Genomic DNA, 21203 nt, shown 5'->3' with positions numbered 1-21203 from the left:
AAAAAGACGGAAATGGGGGCTACCGCGCCGATTTATAGGTACGATTGAAACATGGAGGCTTTCACTCCTGACAATCCTGCTGGCAAATATACAATCTCTGGAGATATGGCTCACACCTGCAATTTCTGATGCAGCGCTCCTCAAAGGCAGGATGGCTCAATTTTTAAAGTTAGAGGTGGCGTATGCTTTATGATGAACTCATCGTGGTGCACGAAACGTAATAGTTCTGTCTCAGTCCTGCTCACCCGACCTGCAACATCTAGCGGCGGATGAAATGGACATCTGTTATCCATTTTATCTGTCGAGGGTTTTCCACCTTCATCCTGGTAATATATATTCCACCTAAGGCCATTGTCAGGCAGGCACTGGATGAGCTGAGCAAAATAATTAGCAGATACGAAACTGCGCACTCTGATTTCCTATCAACTTGAAGACTCTGTACAACTACCACTGACATATCACCTGTGGAAGCAGAGGAGCTAACACACTTGACCACTGCTATACCACTATCAAGAATGCTTACTGTGCCATCTCACGTCCACACTCTGCCCTTCTACTACCAACATTTTATCATTTCTTAATGCATGCATTACTAAATGACAATAAAAGGGGACTGTGTGTCCTCATAATCATAAAGGCACAGACTAAAGACCACAGCGTGATTGGGGAGAACCAAGGTATGGTCAAGAGAGGCAGAGGAATGCTTACAGTCAGTGGACTGGACAGAATTCAGGTACTTATTGTAAAATTTGATTGAATATGCCAGAGTTGTCACCAATTTTATCAGGACCTGTGTGGATGAGAATGCGCCTTCGTGAACATACCCAAACCGAAAGCCGTGGATGAACCAAGAGATTCATTGTCTGCTGGGGGCTAAATCTGTGGCAATCAAGACTGGTGGTCTAGAACAATACAAGATATCCAGGTATGACCTACAGAGGAAAGAAAAACAATTCTGATCGAGGTTTGAGACAGGAATGGATGTAGGTACATCAGCCTTGGCAGGGTTTGCAAACCATTACTTCATACAGAATGAAATCTAACATGAATGGCTGTCCTGCTTCACTTCTAGATGAGTTCCACACCTTTTATTTGGGCTTTGAAAGGAAGGTAAAATAAAACTACACCTGTGTGAATCCCTGCGGTATCTGATGGCCCTGTTAACTCTGTTTCAAAGGCTGATGTTAGAACATCTTTCAAGGTGAACCCTTGCAAGGCGTCAGGCCCAGGTGGTGTAGTTGGAAGGGCTCTGAAGACCTGTGCCAACCAACTAGTAGGAGTGGTCAAGGACATCTTCTAACTCTCACTGCTGTAGTTAAAGTTGTTCACCTGCTTCAAAAGCGCAACAATCATGCCAGTACCAAAGAAGAGCATGGTGATCTGCCTCAATGACTCACCCAGTGGCACTCACATATACAGTGATGAAGTGCTTGGAGAGGTTGGTCATAGCTAGAATCAACCTTTACCAAAGCAAGGCCCTACAGTTGCAAGAAAAAGTTTGTGAACCCTTCGCAATTATCTGGTTTTCTGCATTAATTGCTCATAAAATGTGGTCTGGTCTTCATCTAAGTTAAAATAATAGTCAAACACAACCTCCCTAAACTAATAGCACAAACAATTGTACTTCTCATGTCTTTATTGAATATATTGTTTAATCATTCACAGTCCAGGCTGGAAAAAGTATGTGAATCCTTGTATTTAATAACTGGCTGAACCTCTTTAGTAACAATAACCTCTACCAAGCGTTTTCTGTAGCTGCTGATCAGACTTGCACAACAGCAAAGAGGAATTTTAGACTATTCCTTCAAATAAAACTGTTTCAGTTCATTAATATTTCTGGGATACCTTGCATGAGCAGCCGTCTTTGGGTCATGCCACAGCATCTCAATTGGGTTAAGGTTTGGACTCTTACTTGGTCATTCCAAAATACAGATTTTCTTATTAAACCATTCTGTTGTTGATTTATATTTTGGATCATTGTCATTACATCATCCAACTTTTATTAAGCTTCAGGTGATGGACCGCAACCCTGACATTCTTCTGTATAATGTCTTGATCCAATTTTGAATTCAGTATTCCCTTAATGATTACAGTCTGTCCAGACCCTGATGCAGCAAACAGTCCCAAACCATGATGCTCCTTCCACCATGCTTAATAGTTGTGATGAGGTTTTGGTATTGGTGTGCAGTGTCCTTTTCCCTCCAAATATAGCGGTGTATATTTCTACCAGAAAGTTCAATTTTTGCTCATTTGTCCACAGAACATTGTCCCAAAAGCATTGTGGAACATCCAGGTGATAGTTTGCAAACTGGAGATGTGCAGCAATGCTTTTTTAGAGAGCAGTTGTTTCCTTTGTGGTGTCCTTCTATGAACCTCATTCTTGTTCAGAACTTTTCTTGTAGAGGACACATAAACAGAGACTTCAGCGAGTTCTAGAGATTTCTGCAGGTCTTTGGCTTTTGCCCTTTGGTTCTTTTTCACCTCCTCAGCATTGCATGTTGTGCTCTTGGTCTGATCTCTGCAGGATGCCCAACAGCAAACCAGTACTGAATTTCTCCCATTTGCAGACAATTTTTCTTACTGTGGATTGATGAACACTCAGGTCTTTAGAAATGCTTTTGTAGCCTTTACCAGCTTCGTACATCTCTGCAATTTTTCTAAGGTCTTCTAAAGTTGTTGTGATTGAGGCATGGTGCACATAAACAGATCTTTCTTAAGAGCACACTCTGTCAGTGACCTGACTTTGTGTATGTAATACACACAATTTATATACATACATTTATATCACACAACCGAACCTCTAATCTCATCTCGTTGACTGGAACACCTGATTCCAATGCATTTTTTTGAACCTAGACTGTGATTGTTTAAATGGTGTACTCAGCATTGGCAAGTAGTACAATTGTTTGGATGTTATTAGTTGAGGCAGATTGTGTCTGTCTATTATTGTGACTTAAATGAAGACCACATTTTATAATGTGTATAGTAATACACATGTCAGGCTGCTGTTTATTGATTACACTGTGTTCAACACAATCTTACCCTCAGTTCTAATCAACAAGCTCCAAAACCTGGGTCTCTACAAATGGATACGTGACTTCCTCACCAGGAGAGCAGTCTGCAAGGATCAAAAATAACATCTTGCTGACAATCAACATTGCACATCTCAAGGATGTATGCTTAGCTCACTACTCTACTCTCTCCACACCCACGATTGTACGGCTAGGCACAGCACAAATGCCAGCTGTGATCTGCTAATGACACTATTGTTGGCAAATATCAGATGGTAAAGAGGAGGCATACAGGAGCGAGACAGATCAGCTTGTTGAGTGGTGTTGCAACAACCCTGCACTCAATGTCAATATGACCAAGGAATTGATTATGAACTTTAGGAAGGGGATGTGGAGGGAACACACACCAGTCCTTATTGAGGGATTAGTAGTTCCAAGTTCCTGGGTGTCAACATCTCTGAAGGTCTAGCCTGGGTCCAACATACTGATGCAATCAAAGGTGGTAATGGCTATATTTCTTTAGGAGTTTGAGGAGAATTGGTATGTCACCAAAGACTCACAGATTTCTAGGTGCACCGTGGAGATCATTCTAACCAGTTGCATCACCATCTGGTATGGAGGGGCCACTGTAATGGATCAGAAAAAGCTGCAGGAAGTGGACTTGGCTAGCCTCCTTATGGGCATTAGCCTCCACAGCATCAAAGAACCTTAAATGGCAGCACTCATCATTAAGGACCCCCATCACCCTTGGACATACTTTCTTCTCATTGCCACCATTAAGGTGGTGATACAGGAGCCTGAAACAGGAATACATTCTTCCCCTCTGCCATCAATTTTCTGAATAGACAGTGAACTCATGAATACCTCATTATTTTTTCCTCTTTTTGCAGTACATACTTAGTTGTGGCAGTTTGCAAATTACCAACCGTTAATTGCAAAAAAAAAAATTCCAGCTTTTTTAAACTAGCATAATCCCATGAATTCTTTAAACCATAAGTGTCTTATAATGCAGCTTATTAAATGCATTCTGGAAATCAAATACATTTTACTGGTTTCCCTTTATCTATTCATATGTTTTAGGTCTAAGGGATATACCAAAAATATTGGGCAAATTGCCTTGCATATTCCTTGAATTGCACTTTTCCAATCCTACCATTTCCAAAATCCAGGAAATTTTGATTGATTACAGGCCACTCATCTAATTATCAGATGAAGGGTCTCCAACCTGAAATGTTAGTAGTTCTTCTTACAGATGTGGTCTGACCTGCTACCTGCTGCATTTTCAATTTAGTTTTCCAGCACGCAAAATAGTCATTTTCCCCCAGTATTGGTGGCCACTTCAAGGCCCCAGTAGGCAGTAACTTCCACAATTCTAGTTAAGTTTTTAACCTTGTTTGCTAGCTTCTTTTCCTCTAATGATGGATATGAAAGTTATCGATCTCTATAGCCTCTTAGTATTTATTAGGATTCCTAGCATCTCTTCGTGAACTTGTTTAGTTACTAAGTTAATTTCCCAATTTCATCCTTTGAAAGACCAACATTTACCCTCACCACTTGATGCATTCATTTCCATGGATGCTGAGTTCCTCCAGCATCTTGTGTATTGCTCTGGATACATAGGGAGTGTTTCCTCTCCAGGGAGGATGTAGAACTAGGAAGTTATGATTAAAAAATAAGTGGTCGCTGTTTTGGGCTGAGACCATCAGGGCTGAAAAGGAAGGGATAAAGATGCCAGAATAAAATGGTGGTGGTGGTGGTGGAAGAAGAGGAGATCTGCAAAGTGATAGGTGAAACAAGGTGGGTGGGAAAGATGGAGGGCTTGTGATTAATAACTAATGTCCCCCACTACAGATGCCTGCAAGATACCAGTCATAATCTATTTTGAATACATCCCCCATTGCCTCACCAGCAGGGCTCAAATTAGGGATAATTTAATAAAATAAACTTAAATAAAAATCTTCTTGAAGGCACCATCTATATCCATTTCTTTTAGTGATCAAAATATTCAACCAGGTATATCAGGTATCATTGACACTTCTCTCCTATGCTGAGATTTTTTGACCAATTGAAAGATTAAGGTGTGTAGTCCACTCTCTGCATTAATGACCTCTAGCAACTTTTTTTGTCTAATCTCCACAAGAACCATCAGTCCAGGAAATCTCAGACAGTATCACTGTTAGCTGTTAAATTACTTACCTCTAAGTTACATCTTGAATACCAGCTAAGATTTGGTCCATTTCTCTGGCTGTGCGGAGACTGCTAGGACAAACTACCAATCTCTTCCAAAATTCCATCATCTGAAAATAATCAATTTTCCTACTTATTCTACATGTATGACGCCCACATTCAATGTAAGATACTGTTACTAAAATGGCAATAAAGATAGAAGCAGAGACGGGTGGGAACAAGAGTCCCAGGATTGGGGACAGATGAGGATTATTTCAAGGGTTGGCCTAGTCAGGACAGATAAATAGGAAAGTTGCTTTGCATGTGACATGAAGTCAGGAAAAAAAATCTAATAGAGAAGGGCTTAAGACATTTAACCAGAGAAGGATTTGGACAAATAGAACATAAAATTGTAGCACTATTATAATAAAGCACTGGAGAGGAACAGCAGATGCTGTTTGATTTTTGGTTCCAATATGCAAACGCAACAGTTGGAGATCTTGGACATTTTTGGAAAAAAGATGCTTGAACAGGAAATTACAGTTTAATCTGAACATAAGAATTACACAGCAACCAGTAGACATTTTCAAATCTTACGAATGCAGAATTGTTTATACATCAGCATTACCAGTATGAAGAAGTTGTTTTGAACAAACGAGTTTCTGTAGAGGTGGAGCAAAGATATAATTCTATATTGTCACCAGTGTCAAGCAAGTGTAATTACTATAAGACTTTTTTCCCCAGTAGCTGTCTATCATAAAGATGGAGGTCTATGCTTGTTGTTTTGGTTAACCTTGATAAAATGACAAATTTCAGAGTGAACGTGTGCAAACGCAATTTTAATATATCAAGAGATACATGGATGGTTTATTGTACATAGATAATTAAATTGCACATTGCATAGAATATTACACTCCACACAATATGAACCTCCCAACCATGGAACAACTACTTTCAACTATATTTCCTATACAATTTTTTTTTCTAGAGGATTTAAAGCTCCAAAATTTCAGAACTATTTTAACCAAGACAGCAAACTACAGATAATTTACAATTGTTTGATGTCCTGCTCATGTTTCAATGGAATAAACTTATGATGTAAAATAAACAGTAACCTTGAACAAATTAAAAATAAATACAATGATTAGCTGAATGTGCTTAATATTTTATTAAAATAATTACTAGTGCACTGAAGTATTTTGAAGAACATGAATTAGTCACTCAAATTTATCACTGTCAAATGTACAATTGCAAATAAAGGGGGTGTAAAATATCCGCCAATTTTCATAGCAAAATTTTTGGTAGCCTATTTTCAAATCTGCACAAAATTTCTCATTCCTTTCCACATCCCTTCACTGTTCACCTACTCTGGAAATTTTTACACAGGCTACTCCTAAATGCAAATATTCACCATGAGATTTTCCTGTAATTTCACTTTTATGCCTTTATCTTTTGTTTGTAAATACCACATTGAAAACTCAATTTTAGTGATTCAATTAATTTCTTAGCTAGGTTTTTTTTGCTCTCAGGTGTTCCTTTCTAATTTCAAATCTCCCTTTTAACATTTATTATGTATGCATTCACTTTACAGCCTCTCACTGCATCAGGTTTATGGGTTTGTGAATGTAAATCATGAATGAGTGTGATTTCTGTCCAGTATCCACAAATGGGCCCAAAGCCAAAAAGAAAAAAAATTGCATCACCCAAATAAGTTAGCAAGGGCTGAATTGTCACTGGAATTTCTGAACTTCATTTTGTGGTTTACTACTTTGAACTGGGTTACACCAACTAAAAGCAAGCTGATTGATAAGGCTACACAGAATCAGCAAATATGTTTAAGGAACAATATTCACATAAATGATCAACAAGTACAAGCATGGGTTAGTCACGCTGCATAGGGAACACAGGACCAGGAAAAGTGGTGGAAGCAGAGACAATAGTATGTTTAAAGGGCATTTAGGCAGGCAGATGAACCGATTGGGGATGGAGAATAAACCATGTACATGTAGGCAAATACTTTGTGCACCCAAGGGCTTGTTCCTCTGCTGTAATATTCTACAAAAGTGAATTGAAAATTGAAAGAATGAATGAGAAAAGATCTTCAAAAGGAGGAAAATAAAAGGCATTTGTTTGATTATACCGATGCTCGTTTATGTTTGCTGGTTGGGGGGAGGGGGGATCGTTGCTCGCTGCCGCTTACGCATGGGGGGGGTACTTTGGGGTTCTCACATTTAACCGTCGTTCATTCTTTGGGGCACTTCTGTTTTCGTAGATGTTTTGCAAAGAAAAAACATTTCAGGATGTATATTGTATACATTTCTCTGACATTAAACTTGGACCTCTGAACCTCTGAAATGCAGAAATGCATTAAAAATCCAGAAGGAAAAAAAGTTGCAATAGCGAAGTGAGAACCAAACATATACAACAGACTGGCAAAAAAAAACAGGAAAATACACAAGATTTTCTGCAAGATATGCATAATGTATCATCCTGGAAAAGTCAAAACGAGTAATTCTACATAGGAAATGAAATACCAATGAAGTTAAATGGTTGGAAAAGAAAACAATAATGGTGCACCATACAACAGACATTTCAAGTACTGAAACAGAAAATAACCCAGTGTTGAGAAGCCAGGAAATTGCAAGCACATCCTGTTTAAAATTAGAAACATACTACTTTTCTTTCAATTGTAAAATTGAAGATCTGTGCGATAACATATCTGTGAGTATTGGTTTAGTGAGAAGATTGTACCTGCCTAAGCTCCTTGACATTTTTTGAACTGAAATTTGAAGCAAGAACTGACATTGAAAAAGGCTGTTGATACATGGTCAAAATGGTGTGAGATTTCAGGGAAAATTGTAAGGAAAGTGCAAAACAAATAACTTTTCTGATCAATCATGTCAATCCATGGAGAGAACTGTAATTTCAAAAAATTATTTGCTATTGTCTCAAATAATGAAAATGAAAATCATTTGAATTTTGAGTTTTCACATTTGTTAACTGTTGGAAGTATTTTTATCTCCAAGCACAGGAAAATGCAAGCTGGTGGGAACAATGCACAGTGCCATGGATTATGCAAATTGCCACACTAGTATTTGCTTGATTTAGGACATGCTGCAAGGTAAGTAGATTACTTTAGGATTTGGTGTTGGGCTGAGAATTTTTCCAATTTACAATAATGATTTTCAGTTCAGTAAGGTTTTCATCTGAGACCAAAATTGGTAGAATATTCATAAAATCACCTTAGAAATCAGTTCTGAGAATGTCATTATCTGTAGGTTCCCTGAGTCACAGTATTTATTTTAAATGGACGCAATAGGTGGGGTCTAAAAATTCAAACTCTATACTTAAAAGGCCTTTGGGAATATCAGGCATACTGCAGAGGCTCACTATCATTTTTAAAGGTCATCATGGATGAGCAATTAATGTCATTACCGGTGATGTCCTTACTCACTGGGTCAAACGGTAAATACACAGGAAAATAATAAGTAGAATTTAATGTGATAGAAGTGAAATATTATTCAGAGAAAGAAAAAAAATTACGCCACACACAATAGTTAAAATAGAAATGGGTGTTGAGACACAAGTCTTGATTATTGATAATGTCTCACCTATATAGTACAGCTGACAACCAAAGTCAACAGAATCTTGAAAATGGAATCCAGAACCTTAGGAATACAAGTTAAAGGAAGATACAGTATAATTCTTTTTAGTCAGATCACATCCACAGTTCAAGATCTGTTACTAACACACCTAAGGAAGATGTTAGAACACTAAATGTCAATTCCAACAGCTACAATGCTGATATCAAGTTGCAAAGGTATGAACAAAGGAAAAGCAATAAAATCTTGACAGGAAAAAGTTAAATTTTCCAGTTTTGCCTGTCAAAATTCTGGAATCATTTAAGAGACTGCTTAGTTAGCAATGAACAATTTACTTACAAGTTTTACCATTAAATAAATATAGAAATGGACCATTAAATCTTTAGAGATACTATTCTCTCCACTTCATAATCCTCCAGAAGTTACATGCATTAACATTTCAAAATGTAGTTGGGCCATATCACTTCTGGCATGGAATATTCCAATAAATCCCTCAATCGTAGGGAGCAAGCTATTTTTCAATCCTGGTTACAAATTACCCAAGCAGAAAGGATAATTCAGATATCTTTAAAGCACACAGGACTGTTGCTATGTCAGGAAATCCCAGATGATTCCCCCATAATTCAACATTTCTGTTTTTATAATAAAAGGCACAACCAATAATAGGTCGTCCTTTGTACTGGTAAATTATTTCACTCTTCTACAACACTGCCATCCCATTGTAGGTACTGAGAAGGCAGTCTGGCATTTTTAATTAAATTGTGAGTTAAATAGAACAAAAACAAAGAACAAGAACATTAATTCCTGTTGAGCAGACGCACTGCCAATATATTTTTGAAAAATCACAAAGGGAACAGTTTGCTCTCCAAACTTCTAATACAGTTTGTTATGTATCGGCATTTTAACAAATCTATCTTCACATCTAGAAATTATAATTCCCTTCCCAGTGCACACACACAACTTTGAATTCCAGGGCTATTTTGCAGCTAGGCAGGCAAATTTCTTTTCCATTCAGCTAGTGAAAAATAACTAAATTTTGATGCTGCATGTTCTAATATTTATTTTATGGTGATATTCTTAATTACATGTTAACTTTTGAGATTGACCACATCAAGAGTTCTTGCAATTCCTGCCACTCAGTGCTGCTCTCAACACTTGTTTTAAAAATCTGAAAAACTGCGCATCTGTACACAAGATTGAAATAGCCCTATAAAAATATTTAAATCTGTTCAATAGATATTGGTTATGTTATTGAAAAACTGTTGACAATGTAGTTATTTTTCTTCATTGTTTACTAACTGATATAGATGCACAATACAAAAATATTACTCGGTGTGCACCATTACCATATAAAACATATATTCCAAAAAGGGTGGACTGACTCTTCCTTCTACGGAAAGAAAACGATGCTGCAAACTGTTGCACTTCTCAACAGAAGCTGCAATGATATTAATAAAACCAGCAAACACCTAAAAAAGCATTCTCTCAATATGTACAGACACCTCTATAAAAGTCACGTGCAGTTACAGCTTTTCTAATATATTTTAGAAATTTTAAATCCAAGTATTGAAATAAAACTTCTGCACAAGGACAACCAGAACCTTTTGCACAACTTTAAAAAAAAAATGCTCTGGCACTATTATGTGCAGACCAAAGACAAAAAAAAATAGATGCAACTGTACAACTTACAAAAGAGAAAAAAAATCTTTCCCAACATGCCTTCATATTTACTGCATTAATTCACTTCTACCAAGGAAAGACAGTACAAAGACTGGATTTCAGAAAATGAATACATAAAGATTGTGCATGCCAATATTCACTGCATGCTGACATTCACTGCATAAGTATTCATTAACTTCCAAAAGCAAGCTTCCAAAATACACCCTTAATATATTAATTTGCACAATGGTAAATTTAAGGTCTTGGTAGTTAAACAGCAATCCAAACAGATCAGCATTGCTAACATATTTTGAACTACTTAGCATTGGCATTTTGTGTTTTTTTTTTAAATCACTAATTATCTGAACCATACTCCCAACACCATTTTGTTTTTGCCATTTAGGATGGTTAGCTCATTATTCAAATTTTATAAACAATTAACATTTCCACTAAAGCCTCAAAAAGTTTGTGTATTCAATGAAGACATCTTCCCAAATTTTGGCACTGAATATATACAAGTTCTACAGTAATTCAGAACAGACATTTTCAAGGCCAGTATGGGTTGCAAGTACTGCTGTAAGTAGTATTTCTTTAGCATTTAACTGGTGTTAAGATATTGTGCTCAAGTCTACTGATTCCTAAAAATGTATAGCTAGTCTAGTACTGTAGTAAGCTCTACTTTATATTTTAAAGCTCCAACAGAAATATATTAATAAAGGATCAAGTTACTGCTGCATAATTTTGTTCACAAGTACCTGTAGTCATATAGTAAGCAATTACTCAACAGATTCAAGTCCAAGAGCACAATGACCTTCAAAATCAATTTTAAATTTAGAAGGTGACCAGCTAAAACATTAAACATGGAGGTTGTTAACTACTGATTTATTAAGGGCAGGAATACATACTCGAAAAAGTGATGGATATAGTTCAGCAAATACTTATCATTGCAGTTGTATTCTGACATCAAAATGAAGCCCATTGTACAAAGGCACAATGAGATATTTGATATCAAGGCTGGCCACGGAGATGAACAATAAAGTATAGAATCAAATTATTTTAACAAATGTTCTAAAATGCAGCAGAACTCTATAAACACTAAGTAGATCTGTACAGACCAAAATGAAACAAATTATAAACACTGCATGTAACATGAGCAAGTTTATCACAACCTATAATGTGTTATTCATCCATAGGTATAGTGTCTATTGTTTACTGAATGGGATACACTGAGCTGAGCGCGAGATGCCTCCTTAGAGTTTTAACTTGTCTCAAGTACTGTATATAACAGACACTATATAAATATGGGTATTTCTATCTGCAATTTTGACAACTGAATCCCTTAGTCTTCGCTGGAAAATTAGTGGGCACTGGTAAAGCATCAGCTGGAAAAGACTCAAGACCCATGAGTTTCTTTATAAAATACCACTGAGACCCAGAAATTACTCATTAGAGCAGATTGCCCATCTGCTTTGATTGGTGTAAAAGCTTGCTGAATGGGATTAAAAAGTTTAATTACCAGTGCTGCTATTCTCTTTGTGCATAATTTTTATGGTAATGCTATTTTCTTCTGGTGGCATATTTTCATTTGGAAAATACGCCAAAATATCTTGGAAGCTCCTACAGTTGGTCATGGATCATAATATTTTAAGTCTGACCTAAATCCAGTCGCACATCACATTGCTGGGGCACAAGCACGTGAATAAATCATTTGATAGTATCAAATGAGTAATATTCACCAATTTTTTTCTACTACATTTTAATTTTTACCATGGTGCTTTAGAAAGATTGACTTTGGAATGTCAAACACTGCTGCTTTTTTTTTTGAAACTTTCTTCCAGTCTATAACTGCAAATATCTGAAGAGCTGTATAAACTAAGGAAATTAAAAAGTACTTTCAGAATGTAGTTTTGGAAAAAAACAGCTTCACATACCAAAATATAAACAAAAGATTGAATTGTACAAAGATCTTTTAGAAATTAGGCCTTAAATACAGAATTCTCCTTTGAAGACTACTCGCAGTTCTTGCAGGTGCTCTGTAGCAATCCCAAGAATATAGTACATAGTAATCACTGCACAATACGCAATGGTGAAGGAATCTTTATTTCTAATAGAGGCGCCCCCTGCTACGATTTCCTCGTCCACCCCAGCCTCGACCTCTGCCTCCACGGAAACCACCTCTTTGTTCTGTAAAGAAAGAAAATTAATATGTATTTTAATATTCTCTTGCAACTTTAATAACTTCAAAGATACATTGCTTCATTTCTGTAATTATATACTTGTAAAATAATTTGAATGCAAATTGTACTACAGAACTAAACTTGTTCCTGCATTTAAAGTTATACTAATCCCATTGAACTTCTTGTTTCCCAAATGAACTCCTTCAAAGTCACAAATTCTTTGCTCCACCACCTCTTAAGAATAGACTCATTTTCAATTTATTTCCTTCCTTCACCTAGTTCATGAACAAATTCAGGGAAGACAACAAACGCCAAATCTAATAAACGTTGCTTTGATTCAGTTTCTAAGTGGTAAATGAATACCACATAGTGATTCCTTTCCTTTTCAAATGTGGAGCACCACATCCTCTCTGGAATAAGACATTGCTCAGCTCCAATCAACTACACTGCTATGAGCGTTGAACAAAGGAACTCAAATCTATAATTTCCTTGATAATGCTTACCATAAGAGAAGTTACCAAGATTACCACTGTATTTGCCACTAGGCGGGTTGTAGATTTGCCTGGTATCTCGCTTTTGTGCTGGAGGCTGTTTCTTGGGAGGGGATGAAGTGTTTTCCTCAGACATTCGTTTTTGCCTATTAAAAAAATCATAGTTCATATTCTTTTAAGTAAACAATAAATATTAAATCAAAACTTACAGTGCTCAACTGTTATTGGCTATATTCCCTTTCAGCTACTTATATCTAATATTTACCCATGGCTCCATCTTGTGCAATTCAAAAGCAAGATCTTAAACCAAAAGCAAGTTAAATGGTTTTGTCCCTGTTTATGCTCAGAGTGGCAAACTAATAATACCAAATGCAAGATAAAAAAGATACTGGCTGAGATAACTACTAACATTATTATGAATTATATAAATATACAAACTAAATTCCAAGTATGGTAAAATCACTTCTACACACCACAATGTAGAAAACATATTAGATCAGCCAGAACAAGCACCAGAAAAGCATGCTAATTGTTCTAATTGACTTAACAACCCAGAATTATTGTTTTCAGCAACAATCATAAATTTTCACAAAGAGTTAGGGCCAAAATTACTTTTATCAATTAATGGGGAAAAACATCACTAAACCTACTCAGTCCTACTTGCTATAAATGCAGATAACATTTCTGTCTGAATCCATATACTGTTAAATTTTGTGCACAGGGGATGGGGGGAGTGGGAAGAGCAAAAAAATAGCCCCGATTGATTCAATGTAGTTTATAACTATCAAAAATGGATCTGTTGGCATAGGGATCTTTTATTAAAAAAACATCCTTGTGCAAGTCAGATTACATCAAATTTGTTGTTTTCTTATACAGGTGTGAACTATCTTACTTAATGTAGTAGGACCCTCAAAAGGAGAAGTGAAGTATCAGATGGACATGCTAAAAGATCTGTTTGAAATAATCTTGCATGAAACTATTTGCTTCACACTATTGTCTTATATCATTAAGGTTCATTTGCACCAAATGCTTCAACTTACTGCAAACTTTTGGGCGAACAAAAATAAAATGTAAAATCCCACCAGATGGATTGCAGTTAACCAATGATAGTTAATGCACCGTTCATAAAACCTATAACTCTGTTTTAAGATAGCATTCACTTTACCATTTTTAATTTAGGTATCTGAATCCTGAAATCACTCTGCAGCACCAAGAAGTTTGAAGTTTTAATTAAATTACACACTTCACTTTTTTCTCCTAAAATGTGGTATCTCATACACTGACATTTTTACAATTTAACCTTTCAGATTGTCCTCAAGTCATCTATAGTACTCTTCAGTTAGTCACGTATCAATTTGAAAAGCTTGACATCATGCCAATAAATATATTATGGTACATGTTTCTGTAAGCAAATGAGTGCAACAAAAACAAAGATTAATCGATGTTAGGATGATGTTTGAGCATCATTATTGATATTCATATTGAACATGCATGGAAATGCTGAGCTGAGAGCACACTACTTGCAACATAAATGAAATAAGAAGCACCAATGGAGAAGTGCAACTGAATATTTTTTTGAATGTATACTTTCTGGTACATACAACATAATAAACATGCAGCATGCACATAGGTTTTAAAATCACTGCTGAATATGGATATACTTCTAATCCAACAAAATGTGCTCAGTGGGCTTTCTCCAAATATCAGAAATTCTACTCTTTAAATGGAATTATTGTAACTGAACAATAATACTATAAATATATAATTGACCATAGATTCTAATAAATTAGGAAAGTTTAAAAATAATTTTTAATAGTTCTTGAATATTTTTGAATTTTTGTGAACATCACAATAACACAAAATGTAGAAGTGTTTTCATAGTTAGTTCAGCGGGGGTGAAGTTCCATTGCTTGTCAAAGAACAAAAAGAATTTTATTTTTGGCAAGGCCCTTCCCTACATAAAAGCAATTAATGGAGGAATCAATTTTGCTTGCAAAAGTGAATTTAAGGGTAGGCATACCACATCAATAAATGACAAATATATTCAATTCAGGAGAAGCTTATGCCAAGATTTGAAAGTAAAGTTAAATAGCAGATGTTCCAATATAATAACATTTAATTAGGGTTCTACTGTGTAAAAACCTAAATGTATTACCAAATCTGTAAAATCTGACTAGTATGTGTAAATTGGTCTCTCCACCACAACCCCCAAAAGCCAAGGAACAGAATTTGCAAACCAACACCAAAAGCTGAGATACAGAATAAAAATCTGCTCTTAAAGAATTTATGTTGAGGAAAAAAAAGAATAAACATAGAATGAGCAAGAAACAACAAATTTTCAGTTTTTGGCCAGGGTCCTCATTTTGTGAATATCACAAGTGTAACAGGGTGTCTTATAATCTTAAAATGTGGAACAATCAGTGTTGTGGATCAAGACATCAATGATTTTTATATAAACTGGAGGTTAGCTTCTAAATAAGATGCGACAACTATATGTAGAATTTAAACGTACCCCCCTTCAACTTTTTGTACGGGCTTCCAAGAAAGGGTGACTGTACTTTTATAAGAGGGAGGATTATGGAACAGATCCTAAACAAAAGAAATACACAGATTATATAATGCTTACATTCAATCTACTTTACACAGAATTTTAAGCCAGTCTCTTATGCTAACTGTAACTGTACAAAAGTGAAAACAGTAAGATATTAAACAGAATCAGTCATACAAAAATATATCACAAAGAGGCCCTTCAGTCTTTCTAGTCCATGCTGAACCATTTAAACTGCTTATGCCCATTGACCTGCACCAGGACCAGAGCCCTCCATACCCCTACCATCCATGTACCTATCCAAACTTCTCTTAAACTTTGAAATCGAGCCTGTATGTACCACTTGTGCTGGCACACAGTTCCACAATTTCATGTCCTTCTGACCTGAAGAAACTTCCCCTCATGTTCCCCTTAAACTTTTCACCTTTCACCCTTAACCCATGACTTCTAGTTGTAGTCTCACTAACCTCAGTGGAAAAAGCTTTCTTGCATTTACCCATTAATATCCTGCATAATTTTATATACCTCTGTCAAATCTCCTCTCTATGTTCCAAGGAATGAAGTCCAAACCTATTCCATCTTTCCTTATAACTTTTAGGTCCTACAGAACTGGTAGCATCCTTCTAAGTTTTCTCTGTACTCTTTCAACCTTACTTACATCTTTCCTGTAGGAAGGTGACCAAAACTGCACATAATACTCCAATTAGAAATCAGCAATGTCTTATACCACTTCAACATAATAACATCCCATCTCCTGTACTCAATACATTGATTTATGAAGACCAATGTGCCTAAAGCTTTCTTTATGACCCTATCTACCCGTGACACCACTTTCAGTGAATTATGGACCTGTATTTCCAGATCCCTTTGTTCTGCAGCACTCTTCATTGCCCTATCTTTCACTGTGTAAAACTTAACCCTAATTAGTGCTATTGAAGTGCAATACTTCGCATTTAACTACATTAAATTCTCTCTGCCATTTTTCAGCCCATTTTTCCAGCTGGCCCAGATCCCACTGCAAGCCATGAAAGTCTTCCTCACTGTTCACTACACCCCCAATCTTGGTGCCATCTGCAAATTTGCTGATCCAGTTAACCAGGTTATCATCCAGATCACTGATATAGATGACAAACAACACTCAGCACCGATCCCTGCAGCACCCCACTAGCCACAGGCCTCCATTCAGAGAGGCAACCATCTACTACCACTCTCTGGCTTCTCCCACAAAGCCAATATCTAATTCAATTTACTACCTCATCTTGAAGGCTGAGTGACTGAATCTTCTTGACAACTTCCCATGGGGGCCCTTGTCAATTGCCTTACATGTAAATAACATCCACTCACATGTGCAACAGGCCTCCAACCCAGGGCAGGCTGCAGGATATCGATGATAGGCTATATATACTTTTAGATGTGTGACTCCAAAATAACAATCAAACAATCCTGGGAAAGGTTATAATCAACAGTTGGAAAAAAAATTACTACCTTGATAAGAACATTAATGTTATTGGTTATCTTCAATGCAACAACCTTAATCTTGTTCTGTGGAATAGAAACAATATCATATAAAAGTGGGATTTCATACCATATTTCCAAATACACAAATATTCTTTATGAATTTATACTGTAACACCATTGAATCTTTAGAATGCTTTTGAATTTATTTCTGTCATAATGAAGTGCATAGTTACAGAGCAGGGAGAAATTAATGAAATCTAGGAGCCATTAGTAATACTCGTAATAATTAGGCAACTGCCTCCTATGTGATTTAGTTGTGCATTATGGGTGCAATTCACCTACTGCTACAATTTTACTTACTGTTTACAATCATAGCCATGTTAACAAATCCTACAGACTGTTTTAGTGCAGCATAACCAACAGCAACCTTGTTGACACAACTGTGCTGTAAACTCTGTTGTAATAGTAAGTGAAGTTACATCCAAAAGCACAACAAAAACACAAAGACAACTCTCTTGACCTTCAAAATTCTTACATTCTAGGAACCTATCTGATGATATACAGTTGAAAAAAAAGTTTGTGAACCCTTCAAAATTACCTGATTTCCACATTACTCATAAAATCTGGTCTGATCGTCATCTAAGTCACAATAATAGACAAACACAATCTGTCTAAACTAATAACACACAAACAATTGTATTACTTCTTGCCAATGCTGAGTATGACATTTAAACAATCACAGTCTAGTTTCAAAAAAGTATGTGAACCTCTGGGCTAATGCCTTCTACGAAAGCTATTTGGAGTCAGGTGTTCCAAACAATGGGATAAGATTGGAGTTGTGGGTTGTAGAGGTGCCCTGCCCTATATAAAAGACACACAAAGTCAGGTTAATGACAGAGTTTGCTCTCCTCAAAAAAGATCTGTTTATGTGTACCATGCAACTTTCAGAAGACCTTAGAAGATTTGTAGAGATGTGTGAAGCTGGAAAATGCTACATAAGCATTTCTAAAGACCTGAGTGGTCATCAGTCCACAGTAAGAGAAATTGTCTACAAATGGAGGACATTCATTACTTTTGCTGTTGGGCATCCTGCAAAGATCATACCAAGAGAACAACGTACGATGCTGAAGGAGGTGAAAAAGAACCCAAAGGTAACGGCAACAGACCTGCAGAAATCGCTAGAACTTGCTAAAGTTTCTGCTTATGTGTCCACTACAAGAAAAACACTGAACAAGAATGGTGTTCATGGAAGGGACACCATGGAGAAAACTCTCCAAAACAAAATATTGCTGCACATCTCACATTTGCAAAAGGCCATCTGAATGTTCCACAATGGTTCTGAGATAATGTTCTGTGGACAGATGGGACAACATTCATTGGACAGATGAGACAAAAGCTGAGCTTTCTGGCAAGAATAGACACTGCTATGTTTGGAGAAAAAAGGGCCCTGCACAGCAACACCTAACCCAACTGCGAAGCATGGTGAAGGAGAATCATGATTTGGGGCTGCTTTGCTGTCTCAGGGCTTGGACAGCTTGCAATCGTTGAGGAAACAATGAATTCAAAATTCTATCAAGACATTTTACAGGAGAATGTCAAGGTTGCAGTCCGTCACATGAAGCCTAATAGAAGTTGGATGATGCAACAAGACATTGATCAGAAGCACCAAAGTAAACCAACAACAGAAAGGTTTAAAAAGAATATCTGTTTTGGAATGGTCAAGTCAGAGTCCAAACCTTAATCTAATTGTGATGCTGTGGCATGACTTGGAGGGCTGTTCATGCTATATTGATCAACAAACAGTTTTGTATGGAGGAATGGTCTAAAGTTCCTCCTTGCCATTGCGCAAGTCTGATCTGTACCTACAGGAACATTTGGTGGCAGTTATTGCTGCTAAAGGTGGTTCTACCAGTTATTAAATACAAGGGTGCACATACCTTTTACAGCCTGGACTGTAAACGATTAAACAATGTGTTCAATAAAGACATGTAAAGTACAATTAAGGGTTTTTCTGTGAATCCCTGAATTTGTTAAGCAAGATCTCTCAGGATCTCATTTGTTTCACTTGAAAAATATATTATGTTTGCTATTCATTAAAGATTTAATTGTTCATGACATGGTACTTCATCATGTGTTAGTATATCTTTTAAATATTCAGGTTTCTTGATCAAGCTTCGAGTTCTAGAGTGCAGCAAGACCTTTTAAGTTTGAAATTAATGGACAATGCTTCCTGATTTACAAATTCTCATTTAATAGGGTAGCGGTTAACACAATGCTATTACAGCTCGGGGCGTCGGAGTTCTGAGTTCAATATCGGCTTCTTTTGTAAGGAGTCTGTACGTCGTCCCTGTGGGTTGTGTGGTTTCCCCCTGGGCACTCCAGTTTCCTTCCACAGTCCAAAGACGTACCAGATAGTTTAACTGGTCATTGTAAATTATCCCGTGATTAGGTTAAAAACAGATTTTCTGGGGTTGCTGGGGTGGCGTGGTGTGGTTTGAAGGGCCAAAAGTGCCTATTCTGCGCTGTATCACTTAAAAAAAAAAGTATAAAACATTCTCCAGGATTACAATCCATACATACATCTAGGAATACAGGTGTCCCCCGCTTTACAAAAGTTCGTTTTTATGGAAGATCTACATCAGTACCTGTTTTCGCTAACCGAAAGAAATCCAGAGAGGATTTTCACTTTTACAACAGAAGGCGCCCGCTTTAAACTTGTGTTTACCCCGAGAAAGACTACCATGACCATGAAGCCTTGCATGGGCAGGTGTGTGTACATGCATGTATGTGCTGATTTTTTTTTCTACAAATCAGTTTTGGCTAAATCTTCCAGATTCTGCTAAGTTAAACTACACTGTACATACATTATTTCTACTTTATATAGGCTGTGTATTTATCATATCATATTCCTGCTTTTACGATATGTTAGTGTTATTTTAGGTTTTATGTGCTATTTGGTATGATTTGGTAGGTTATTTTTTGGGTCTGGGAACGTTCAAAATTTTTTCCCATATAAATTAATGGTAATTGCTTCTTTGCTCTACTCCATTTTGGCTTATGAATGGTTTCATAGGAACGCTGTACTTTCCAATAGCGGGGGAAACCTGTTCGCATATCGAGCACCTTCAGACTACTTCCTCTGAGATACTAGTAGTAACATATACAATTAAATTGCATAAAATGTTCCTATCTACCTTGTTATTTAAGTCTAAAAGACCAATCAGTGGAATACCTACCTCCTCTGTCTTCAAAGCTTCACCTGTTTTTCCTTGCAAAGCAAGTCGTAGCTGCCTGATGTAGACTTGCAAGCCTCTAGCAAAGTACTGTAACCTGGAAAGAATGTTGTAGAGTTAAAACATGAAGACATACAGCAGCACAGTATGTTTATTATTCAGATCTCGGATCCAAATTCAAATGTATGCCTTTTCTGTGTTCCAACTACAATATCCCTGCCACAGCTACTGAGCTGCAATTAAACAAATAACAACCTTGCTTTGTAGCCACTGGATTTATCTCCAACAACTGGAACTTGGGAAGTTAATATTGGGAAATGATTAACTAAATGAAGGTGTTCTACAATGCATGAAAACTGAAAGTCAAGTTAGTAAAAAAGGTTCAAAGAGTAGGACCAAGCAAAACGAACAGTGTTACTCCTTTGATGGTAGAGAGCAATACACCGAATACTATTTTGAGCTACAGATTCAGAGATAAAAGGTACAAATGTGACAAATCCAGTTGATTCTATAGGTGGGATGCATGGATATAAACAGATTCACAAGAACAAAACCACATAAGTTAAAATCTAAAACAAGAGAAAAATGCAGATGTTGGAAATCCGAGCAACACACACAAAATGCTGGAGAAATTCAGCAAGCCAGGCAGCATATAGGAAAAGAGTACAGTCAACGTTTCCAGCCGAAACCCTTTGGCTACTTGTTTTTTTTTCCAGCTGCCCACAGATCTAATGAAGGTTGTCATCTAAAATATTCTATTGTTTCCACTGCCTCGTGCTGAATATTCACATTTTATGTTCTTAAAGCTATTCTGTACCTAACCGTACAAATGATCCATAGAAGCCACCAGTTTCATCT

The 21203-nt window shown here is 36.7% G+C and overlaps 1 protein-coding gene across 1 annotated transcript in view; it reads right to left on the bottom strand.

The window, feature by feature from the left end:
* Positions 1-5707: 5707 nt before the first annotated feature.
* Positions 5708-21203, bottom strand: part of api5 (apoptosis inhibitor 5) — a 53080-nt gene continuing 37584 nt past the window's right edge. The window contains exons 10-14 of the mRNA XM_072272679.1: positions 20349-20442; positions 17140-17196; positions 15619-15695; positions 13119-13252; positions 5708-12622 (exon numbers count right to left, since the gene is read on the bottom strand). Coding sequence (XP_072128780.1) covers positions 12543-12622; positions 13119-13252; positions 15619-15695; positions 17140-17196; positions 20349-20442 — 442 coding nt within the window. The 3' untranslated portion in view covers positions 5708-12542. The remainder of the gene's footprint in view (positions 12623-13118; positions 13253-15618; positions 15696-17139; positions 17197-20348; positions 20443-21203) is intronic.

This window comes from Mobula birostris, chromosome 11 (genome assembly GCF_030028105.1).
Source record: "Mobula birostris isolate sMobBir1 chromosome 11, sMobBir1.hap1, whole genome shotgun sequence".
NCBI classification, from domain to species: Eukaryota; Metazoa; Chordata; class Chondrichthyes; order Myliobatiformes; family Myliobatidae; genus Mobula; species Mobula birostris.
Note: the sequence above shows the minus strand (reverse complement) of the source record. Positions and strands in the feature narration are given on the sequence as shown.